Below are 10,744 nucleotides of genomic sequence, written 5' to 3'. Positions count from 1 at the left end.
GGGGTCCCCTGCTGCCCACTGCTGAGCACAGCGGCGGTGACGCTCTGCTCCGGGGGCCGTGCTCTGAGATGAGTCACGGCGGGGGGACTCGGGCGGCGGCCCTAAGAGCGAAAGGTTTATCCGGGGTGACAACATGGCGACCGACGGCGGCCTACAAATCCCGGCAGGCAGCGCGGCGGCGCGCCGGAAGTAGCGTAGCGGGAGGGCGGAAGTGAGGGCGGCGGCCGGCATGGCCAAGCAGTACGACATGGTGGAGTGCCCGTTCTGCGATGAGGTCTCCAAGTACGAGAAGCTCGCCAAAATCGGGCAGGGAACCTTCGGGTGAGCGCTCCGGGCCTCGGGGCCGCTCCCGGCGGCGCCTGGCTCCTCTCGGGCCTGTTCCCTGCGGCTCCTCCACGTCCTGGGGCCCAGGCCGCGGTCTGACCTGGGGCCTTTGTGCCGGGGGCGGCCGGGCGGGGGGCTGCGGCCTCGTCCGCTTCCCTGCGGGGCCGTCCGTGCGGTCCTTTCCCTGCTCACGGGTCTCTTGCCGTTCTTACAGGGAAGTGTTCAAAGCCAAGCACCGACAGACGGGCAAAAAGGTGGCGCTGAAGAAGGTGTTGATGGAAAATGAGAAGGAGGGGGTAAGTGTGGGCGTGCGGCCGTGCTGTGCTTGGGAAAGGCGGGTTGGAGGGCTCGGGGAGGAGTGGCGGGCTTTGGAATGGCGGATTGGAGGGTGCTCCGTGTAACGTCAGCGTGTGTTCTTTAACTGTATTTACCGGTGTAACGTGCCAGGTCTTGAGTACACAGCGTGTGGGGGTGGGGCGGTTGTGCTGTGGTCAGTTGGGGCCGTGCTGTGCCCTCAGACAGGGGAAGGGAGGGCGGGTGTCTGCGTCACCAAACACCTCCACCTTGTGGCTGAATCCCTCTCCTAAAGGTGGTCTGATGGCCAATCAGTTATGCCGGTGTCCCTGTAATATTTTGAAGTTTCAGTTGCTCTTAAATAAGTTGTTGCAGTGCTATTCCTGCTGTGCTGCAGCAGTCCAACCTCTCCTGTTCTCTAGGCAGATGTGAGCTGCACTCCTAACCCATGTCTTCTGCTTCTCCTTTCCAGTTCCCCATCACAGCTCTGCGAGAGATTAAAATCCTCCAGCTGCTCAAGCATGAGAATGTGGTGAACCTCATAGAAATCTGTAGGACCAAAGGTAGCTGGCGGGGTCTCCTTTGTGCTGGCTGCTTGCTGAGGGGGTGTCTGTTTTCAGTCTTTGTTCATGGCTGAGCAGGCTGCTGTGTTGCAGTGGGGGTGGATCTTCCAGCTGAGCACGGGCTCAAGTCTTTAATCTGGGGTGATCACACGCTCATCTGCAGAAGCTCATTCGGAATGAATGCTACTGTGTTGCAGCTTGGCTGGAAAAAGCTGTTGTCAGTGCTGCTGGAGCGTGCCTGTGCTATCACAGTGAACGCTGTGTGCTGTCTGAACGGCTTTAAATAAACCTGCAGCAGGAGAGAATTTGAAGCAGAGGATTTTCTGCCTGGTGGTGGTTTTGCAGCTTTATGGTGCTGATGCCATTGGGAGCAGGAGATGTGCTTACAGAGCTTGTGGAGCTTTGTGCTGGTGACGGCTCCAGCTGGAGACATGCTCAGCCTCTTGTTCTGTGCATGACAGAACCCCCCAGGCTTTGAGGGCTGGATTAGAAGTGCTGCAGCTTCACAGTGAGCGATTCAGTTGCTCTGTGCTGAGCTGCTGTTCCGCCTCGTCGCTGCAGGCAGTCCCAGGGGAAGGCAGCACGTCTGCGGTGTGACTGGTGTGCCTAATGCACCTGGCCTGCCTCTGTTTCCAGGGAAATCATTTTAAAGCATCTCCTCATTTTATATATCCTTCTCTTGTATGGATTTGTTTTGAAAGTGACAGGTGTTCAAAAAAGCAGTTTTGAAAGTGACAGATGATATTAAAGCCTGCCATGCTGTAGTCAGTCTTTTTGCTTAAATAAAATTGACAGCAGCACCTTTCTGCTGATGATGTTTTCTATGCTGAACTGGTAGCAACCTCAGGCCCAGGTCTGGGAACCTGGTGTTGCTCCATAGAATGTAGGTTATTGCCAGTTCTTGGAATCAGTAGGTATGAGGAAAAACACCACCAACAGGTTAATTTTTAATTCCTGATGTGATTAAACCAGTTGTGATGACTGCATGTTTCTGGCATGCCTACGATAAATATTTTTGTAGATGTGTCAAATTGTTTGGGTTTTGTTTAAATTCCAGTTTTCATCCAAATCTACTTTGACCCCAGTTTCAAGTGAAAAACAGAAAGGTTTCATTTACTGTTCTCAGACTTTAAGCTTTTCTCTCTTTATGTTGAAGAGGTGTTGTAAGGACTGCACCACTGTCAGGTCAGGGACCGTGTGTGCAATCTAGAAGCCATCCTCCAGGCATGCAGGGGGGAGCTCTGCATTCACTGTGCAGGCTGAGCTTAGCCCTCATTCTCTGGTTGTTGTTGCTGATCAGCAGGTTTTGCTGTGCACAGCTGATGAAAATCAGCCTTTCATTTTGGTGTTTTGCACGTGTGCTCTAGGAACAAGATTGGAATTGATTGCTTCACTTGAGGTTTCCTGTTATTGACCATAAATTGCAATTGATTCACAGAATGGCCAGGGTTGGAAGGGACCTCGAGGGTCATGAATCTCCAACCCCCCGTGCCACACGCAGGGCCACCAACCTCCCCATTGAATGCTAGACCAAATCGGGGTTTTAAATCTGCATCAGTCTGTTTTCATAGATACCGTTTGAGGTTGCAGTAAACTTCACTTTCTATTGTTATTTTAGAAAGATCTGTGCTATTCTCATGAGTCTGTCCTTGCCTGTGCCTCCTCTGATGCTGACGCAGTGACTGTGCTTGGCTAGCAGCTGTGTGTGCGCCCATGGGCTGCAGTTTGTAGGCATGAAACCCCACAGCCATTGTGCACGCAGCACAACACACAAATGAAGCCTTTTTGCTCTTTCCTTGCCTTTCTCATGACTTACTACCACTCTGATCCTCATCCCCTGTTCTTCAGTTGCTTGTTTTGCTGTTTTAATACCTCTTGTTGAAGCATCTTGAGGTGTCTTGGGTCCCTGTTTTGATGTTTCTCTGCCGTGAGGTTTCACCTACTGAGTGAGGACGGCTGGAGGTCAGGAGGAGCTCTGATGGGACTGAAAAGCCCTTGCTGACTGTCCCTCCTTGCCTCTCCTGTAGCCTCTCCATACAACCGCTGCAAAGGAAGTATCTACCTGGTGTTTGACTTCTGTGAGCACGACCTGGCTGGCCTTCTCAGCAACACCCACGTCAAGTTCACGCTCTCAGAGATCAAGAAAGTGATGCAGATGCTATTGAACGGACTTTATTACATCCACAGGAACAAGGTAACGGGCCAGATCTGTGCTGTGGTCTGAGGTGTCGCACTGCAGATTGGAGGGAAGTTCTACTTTGTCCTTCATCCCCCGATTCTGAGCGCCCTGCTGGCACCTGGGTGCCCAAGGAGGCGATAACTCAGTGGCTTAACTTCTTGATGTCTGTCCTTGCACAGATCTTGCATCGAGACATGAAAGCTGCCAACGTTCTGATCACGCGGGACGGAGTCCTGAAGCTCGCAGACTTTGGGCTGGCTCGAGCTTTCAGCCTGGCTAAGAACAGCCAGCCAAATCGCTACACCAACCGTGTTGTGACCCTGTGGTATCGGCCACCAGAGCTGCTGCTAGGTAGGAGGTGATGGGTGCTGCTGGCTTCTCCTCCCCTCACCTCATCCCAGGTGACTTACAGAGCACCTCTGTTTAGGGGAGCGGGACTACGGGCCCCCCATTGACCTCTGGGGTGGAGGCTGCATCATGGCAGAGATGTGGACCCGCAGCCCCATCATGCAGGGGAACACGGAGCAGCACCAGCTCACCCTCATTAGCCAGCTCTGCGGATCCATCACGCCAGAGGTGAGGGTGAGAGTGTGGGCAGGCTGTGGGACCTGCAACGCAGCAGTGAGGGCAGGGGCTGGCACAAGGCACTTCTAGTCCTCTTTGCTCTCCTGTGTGTGGGCTGTTGTGTGTTCCCAGCACTGGAGCGTGGCTGCTGCTGGCAGTGAGGCTGGGGAGGCTGCTGGGAGCTGAGCATCCAGCTGAACACTGAGCATCCGTGCTGCTGTGTGTAAACTCCAGCTCTCCCATGACTCACGGCACCTCCTTACACATAAGAGGGTGAATTTGGCCTTTTCTGGGATGACTGAGCAGTGTACTTGTTTTTGAGCACTGAGAGAATGCTGGTTGCTCAGAGTGTGAAAGGACAGAACATCACATGTAGGAATCTGTTGTGTGTTCATATGAGATACAAACGCCAAACATCCTCTGTCTTTCTGGTTTTTGTTTGTTTCAAGTGCTTTGCCTTCTTCACCTTGGAAAGCCTCTTTAGTTCTGGCTTGTGCTTTGTGGTTTCAGCTCAGCTCTCGTGTGAGCTCTCAGCTCTTTCTCAGTTTCTTACTTCAGGGAAGTCTGCCCTGCCCTCTGGTGGGGGATTGAGCTGGGAGAGATCTTGGCCAGGGCTGTAATTACTCAGGGTGAGATGGGCAGGTGGTTTTGCACACAATGTGGAAGATGACGCCTCTGTTACTTACACCAGAGGTGCTTCCTTTTGTGCCCAAGCACTTGCTGCTCTTATCTCTCCCAGACTGAGGTTGATATAAGAGCAGGTGATTGCAGCAGGCTGTAGTTTCCTAGAATAAAAGCCTGGATGTATGCAGCACCTGTTATTTAGCTAAGAGTTTTGCCCTTGGCCCTTCTGGATATTGGAGTTGGCCCAAGCCAGCTAGTGTTCTCTAGTAGATTTTTTGTGTGTGTGTGTGTGTGTGTAGGAAAATCAGAAATCCTGGGGTATCTTCAGGAGTGCCATGCCTTGTGCTGTTCCCACAGCAGGAGGATTCTGTCCTGACTTGTCTGCGTGTCTTTAGGCCTTAGTGCACTCTTTATTGCCTTCTTTGTGCTGTGGGAACGAGGTTTGCTGACTGGGAGTTATAAAATGGTATTGTTTGCTCTGCAAGCCTCACGCTGGTTTGCCTGAGGGTGTCAGGGAGCGCTCAAGCCACTGCTGATGCTATCTTCTCCCAACCTCTCCGTCCTGACCTTTCCAGGTCTGGCCGAATGTGGATAAGTACGAGCTGTACCAGAAGCTGGAGCTCCCCAAGGGCCAGAAGCGCAAGGTGAAGGATCGCCTGAAGGCCTACGTCAAGGACCCCTATGCACTCGACCTCATCGACAAGCTGCTGGTGCTGGACCCGGCCCAACGCATCGACAGCGATGATGCGCTGAACCACGACTTCTTCTGGTCAGACCCCATGCCCTCGGACCTCAAAAACATGCTGTCCACCCACAACCAGTCCATGTTCGAGTACCTGGCCCCGCCGCGCAGGAGGGGTGGGCACATGCCCCAGCAGCCAGCAAACCAGGGCAGGAATCCTGCGGCTACCAACCAGACTGAGTTTGACAGGGTGTTTTGAGCGGGGTCCTGGCTGGGCTGCTCTGCGGGATGTGTTGAGCAGGGGCATCTCAGCAGGGTCTCTCTCTCTGATCAGGGACTTCCTTCAAGGCCAAGTGCCTGGTGGCTTTACCTGAGCTCTGCCCTCCCCTCGCCTTGTGCAGCAGCTCTGCCACCGAGGAGCTGCGGGAGGCAGCTGTGTGTGTGTGTGAGTGTGAGTGGGGAAGTGATGCCTACGAGCCCGCAGCTGTTTCCCTGTGGCTTTGGCACAGCCCGTGTCCCCATGGAGCAGTCCATATTGATTATGTTAATCTTGTGAATCGATTGCTACGGATCTGATGATGGAGAAGCTGGCTCTGTCAGCGCTGGGGTTTGCTGCGGGGAGCCCTGCTGGGAGCTGTCTGCAGCTCTCATTTGGTGTTAGCTCCTGTACTGCATATCCTCTGAGCACACAAGTGTTGGTGTAGGATGCTGCAGCTGCTTCTGAGTAATGTGGGGAAAGCAGAGTGGCTCCAGGCTTAATGACCAACTCTTGCTCCAGCCTTGAAGGGGACTTACTGGGCCGGCCACGCTGATGGAACTGGTTGCTCCATACATCCAGGATTTACAGTAGGAATTAGCACTCAGTGTGCTTTCTTGGCTCTGGAGTGCAATTAAGTTCTTTGTGGGACACACCCAGACAGCTGCCTGCTTGCTTCCCATAGTGCTGATGATGGAGCTGGAGTTGCTGTACTCAGGCTGTGCTCTGGCCTTTGCTTGGAAGCAGCGCCCTGTCCTTGCAGTGCTTCACAGCATGCTTGTGCTGGAGCTGCAAGGGCCGCTGTGCTTACCAACACTCCTGTGTGCATTCCTCTGTCCTGGAGCCATTTGTGTGCAGTCTGGAGCAGGACTGCTGCCTTCCCTGGGGACCAGGTGCACACCGGGCACTGCCGGAGCACTGGTGCAGAGCAAGAGCTCCTTCCCACCTTGTCTTCCATGACTGACCTCCAGCTGGAGCTGGCTGCCTTTTCCCAAGCCACACAAATCCCCAGACTTTCCAATGAGCGACGTGTACAAAATGCAGGGGGTTATAACCTTTGCCATTTGGTAAGTTGTCCGTTAACCAGGAGGTAGCAGAGCAGCTCCGCACACACAGCAGTGGGCATTGGACTGGTGTGAGAGCAGTGGATGAGGATGATAAAGGACACCTATAAGGTACATCTGACGTGGTGGAGGGCTCTGGAATAGTGCCTGGGTGCGGAGGGGACTTGATGTGTCTTTTTTTTTTTTTTTTTTTTTTTGGACAAATGAAGTCGGTTGCAAGCAATAAGCCAGATTGCTCCGTCAGTTGTGAATAAACACGGTGCCGTTCCAAAGCGCTGCTTCCTTTCCCCTGCGTGTGGACGTGCCGCTGCAGCCGGCTGCAGGGAGGGATGCGGCGAAGGGGAACGCGTGGCTCCGCTCCGCTTTTGCTGCGCTCCGCAGCGTCGCGGCGGGATGGGGCCGCGGGGCGACTCCGTGCGGGGATGGGGGCGGGGATCGGAGGGACGCCCTCAGCGCCCCGCGTGGCGCCGCTCCTTTTTGGGCCGCCCCGCCGCCCCTCTCCGTCACGTCGCCCGCTCCGACGTGGCGGCGCTTTGCCCTTTCCAAAGATGGCGGCGGGGCGGGGCTGCGGCCTCGGGGACGGCGGCACGCGCGGGGTGCGGACGGTGCGGGGCGGCGCGCAGCGATGGTGGCGCGGGGGCTGCGCGCGCTGCGCGGGGCGCTGCGGGGAGCGGCGGGGAGCGGCGGGAGGCGGCTCAGCACGCGCCCTGCCCGCGTCCCTGCGGCGGACTATCAGGTAGTTGGAGCCGGGGGGGGCTGCGGGAGGAACGGGGTGCGGAGTCGGGCCGGAAGGGAGCGGGGTGCGGGGTCAGGGGCCGCTCCGAGTTGGAGTTCTGCGGGAGGGGAGCGGCGGCGGAGCGGCCGGCTGCGCTCCGGTAACGGTGAGCGCGGGCCGGGGGGAGAACCGCGGTGCGGGGCCGTCCAGTGCGGGTGCGGCACGTGGGCTCCCCTGGGGGCCGCCTCGGCGATAAGAGGTCGGTGCCCTCCGCGCTCACGCCGCAGCGGGCGCGGGGCCGAGACCGCCGTGATGGGCGCCGCAGCCGCCGCTTCGTTCCAGGATGCCATCCGCACGTTGAACACGCTGCAGACAAACGCCAGTTACTTGGAGCAGGTGAAGCGGGAACGCGGAGACCCCCGGGCCCAGCTGGAGGCCATGCGGGGCTTTTTGGAGAGGAGCGGGCTGCAGGTGAGCCCGCGGGTCCCGCTGTGGCATCTGCGTCCCCGCACGTGTCCGGCTCCCCACGTGACACGCGGCCCCGGGGTCTCACGCGGCGCTCACCCCGCAGGTCGAGGACCTGGATCGCCTGAACATCATCCACGTCACGGGGACGAAGGGCAAGGTGAGTGGGAGTGAGTGCTGGGGGTCGTGGAGGGGACACGCTGCCGTTCTGCTTTCCCCTCCCCCCATTGCTGTGCTGATGTCGGTGCGTCCCCAGGGCTCAGCCTGTGCCTTCACCGAGCGCATCCTGCGTGGCTATGGGCTGCGGACTGGCTTCTACAGGTGGGCTGTGGGTGCTGGGGGGGGGCTGTGGGGGTGAACCGGGGCTGAACGTGCCCCAACATCCTGCCCCCCCAGCTCCCCACACTTGGTGCAGGTGCGCGAGCGGATCCGTATCAATGGGCAGCCGCTGAGCAAGGAGCTGTTCAGCAAGTACTTCTGGCTGGTGTACCGCCGGCTGTGGGACACTAAGGTGGGGTGCGGGGTGTCCCGGGGCTCATTGCGGTGTGGGGAGCCCCCACAGCCCCCCCCCTGATGCCCCCATCCCACAGGACGAGGCGCAGGCCAACATGCCGGCGTATTTCCGCTTCCTCACCATCATGGCCTTCCATGTCTTCCTGCAGGAGAAGGTGGGTGGTGTGATGCTGGGAAGGGCTGCCTGGCGGTGGCAGGGGCAGTGTCCCCATGGAGGTGTGGTGCCGAGTGATGGGGTCTGTAGGGATGGGTTGGAGTCACACCTGGGGATCTGAGAGCTCTTTTCCAGCTGAAACTGTTCTGTGCACACAGGTGGACCTGGCGGTGGTGGAGGTGGGCATCGGTGGTGCCTTCGACTGCACCAACATCGTCAGGTAGGAGCGGGTTGGGCTCTGCACCCTCTGTGCCATCCCTGTGTCACCGCCGTGCTCACGCTGTGTCCCCAGGACACCAGTGGTGTGCGGCGTCTCCTCGTTGGGCATCGACCACACCAGCATCCTGGGGGACACTGTGGAGAAAATCGCTTGGCAGAAAGGTGGCATTTTTAAGGTAGGAAGAAGGCCTCACATCCCATTCCAGCCCTGCGTCTGGATCCTAACCACCCATCTTCCGCAGCCTGGCGTGCCAGCGTTCACAGTGCCGCAGCCCGAGCAACCGCTGGAAGTGCTCCGGGACCGAGCGCGGGAGTGTGGGGTGAGCTCAGGGGACAGCGTGGGGCTGAGCCTTGGGATGGGGGGCTTCCGTGGGTCCGGGCTCAGCCTCCTGTCCTCACAGTGCCCGCTGTACCTCTGCCCCGATCTGGATGCCTTTGAGGCGGGGACGCGGGTGCTGGAGCTGGGGCTGGCGGGGAGCCACCAGCGCTCCAATGCTGCTCTGGCTCTGCAGCTCTCACGGACGTGGCTGCAGCGGCGCGGTTACGAGGGTAAGGCCCCACATGGGGCAGGGAGGGCACGGCCTGGGGGGTGCTATCGTGGCTCACAGTGTGCCACCTCCAGCAGGTACCGATGTGCTGCAGGACGTGCTGCCCGGAGCGGAGCTGTCGGCACAGCGCTCGGTGCCACTGGCACCCACGTTTTGCCCCAGTGATGCCATGATCCAAGGTGCAGTAGGGCAGTGCGGGGCTGTGCTTGACTGTGATCCCCCTGCGGTGACGTCCTGCTGCTGGGGGTGGCAGGATGCAGCCATGCTTTGTGCCTTTCCCCCCAGGACTGCGGGACACAGAGTGGCTGGGCCGTACCCAGGTGCTGCCGCACGGCCCTGTGACGTGGTACATCGATGGGGCTCACACCACCAGCAGCATCCAAGCCTGCGTACGCTGGTTTCGCCAGGCAGCCCTCAATGAGGACAAACCCCAGGAGTAAGGAGGGGACGTGGGGAGGGGGTCAAGGATAACGGGGCGTAGGCAGCACCCATCCACCCCTTGTCCCTGTAGTGGCTCTGAGGTGCGGGTGCTGCTCTTCAATGCTACGGGGGACCGGGACACAGCTGCACTACTGAAGCTACTGCTGGTGAGGTTTTGGGGTGCTTGTGGGGGAGGTGCTGTCCTTGGGCCCCACTTTGCTGCGGGTGCTGGGAGCCATATGGTGGAGCTGCTGTCCATCTGTCCATCCGTCCTTCTGTCCTGTTGTCTCCCAGCTCAATGCCCCCGTCCTTTCCAAGGGGTTCACAGCCCCAGCTGCAGTCCTAACACTCCCACCAAGCCCTGCTGGGCTGGGACAGGTCCTGGTGGCATCCTGGTACCATTGTGATATTGGGGGGGCTGTCCTGGGAGTTTCTGTGTCCCCCACCCCGCTGATCTCCCTTCTCCCCACAGCCCTGCCACTTTGACTACGCCGTTTTCTGCCCTAACTTCACAGAGGTGTCGATGGCTACTAGCGCAGGTGAGTACCGGGCTCTGGTGGTGGTCCCTCCACGCCAACCCCACCCCTGAACCCGCCCCCGTCCCCCCTGCAGACCAACAAAACTTCAACGTGACACTGGAGAACGCCCTCACACGCTGTGTGGAGAATCAGAAGACGTGGACGCGGCTGATGGAGGAGAAGGGGGGCCCCTGGCTGCCAGCCCCCCTGGAGGTGGGGGGGCTGCTGCAACCGGACCCCCTGCGTGAAGCCCTGCTCCTGGTGCCCCCGGCCGAGCGGCCGCTCAATTCCACCTCCCTCGTCTTCCCCTGCATCTCCCACGCGCTGCAGTGGATCGCGCAGGGCCGGGATCCCCACCTGCCCATCCCTGCCTCCAAGGTGGGGGCTCACCCGCACCCTGTGGCCACCAGCGGGGCCGTTCTGCTGCAGGAGGCGGCCACCATCCGCGTCCTTGTCACTGGCAGCTTGCACCTGGTTGGGGGGGTCCTCAAGCTGCTGGACCCCATGCTGTCCCAGTAGTGGGGATGGGGGCTCTGCACCTCCTTGGACTTGAATGCTTGGAGGCAAATAGGACCCCCCCCAAGCTGGGCTGTCCCTGCTCCTTCTCACCCCAGTGCCTTTTATTTGTGCCAGCCCAGGGAG

At 58.7% G+C, this 10,744-nt stretch overlaps 2 protein-coding genes across 2 annotated transcripts; both read left to right on the top strand.

Annotated features, from left to right (window-relative positions):
- Nucleotides 1–229: 229 nt before the first annotated feature.
- On the top strand, nucleotides 230–5,489 carry CDK9 (cyclin dependent kinase 9; the record flags this gene model as incomplete). The annotated part of the gene is made up of 7 exons (XM_079544582.1): nucleotides 230–321; nucleotides 539–620; nucleotides 1,091–1,181; nucleotides 3,209–3,375; nucleotides 3,540–3,711; nucleotides 3,788–3,936; nucleotides 5,124–5,489. 7 exons carry the CDS (start codon nucleotides 230–232, stop codon nucleotides 5,487–5,489), a joined length of 1,119 nt encoding a protein of 372 aa, XP_079400708.1.
- A 1,686-nt stretch (nucleotides 5,490–7,175) lies between these two features.
- FPGS (folylpolyglutamate synthase) lies at nucleotides 7,176–10,621 on the top strand (the record flags this gene model as incomplete). The annotated part of the gene is made up of 15 exons (XM_079544611.1): nucleotides 7,176–7,286; nucleotides 7,608–7,736; nucleotides 7,837–7,890; nucleotides 7,987–8,051; nucleotides 8,127–8,241; nucleotides 8,321–8,398; nucleotides 8,556–8,617; nucleotides 8,690–8,792; nucleotides 8,859–8,936; nucleotides 9,018–9,165; nucleotides 9,242–9,343; nucleotides 9,450–9,600; nucleotides 9,676–9,751; nucleotides 10,057–10,123; nucleotides 10,197–10,621. 15 exons carry the CDS (start codon nucleotides 7,176–7,178, stop codon nucleotides 10,619–10,621), a joined length of 1,764 nt encoding a protein of 587 aa, XP_079400737.1.
- Nucleotides 10,622–10,744: the final 123 nt, after the last annotated feature.

Source organism: Tetrao urogallus (assembly GCF_951394365.1).
Source record: "Tetrao urogallus genome assembly, chromosome: 19".
NCBI classification, from domain to species: Eukaryota; Metazoa; Chordata; class Aves; order Galliformes; family Phasianidae; genus Tetrao; species Tetrao urogallus.
This window is presented reverse-complemented; position numbering and strand designations above follow the sequence as displayed.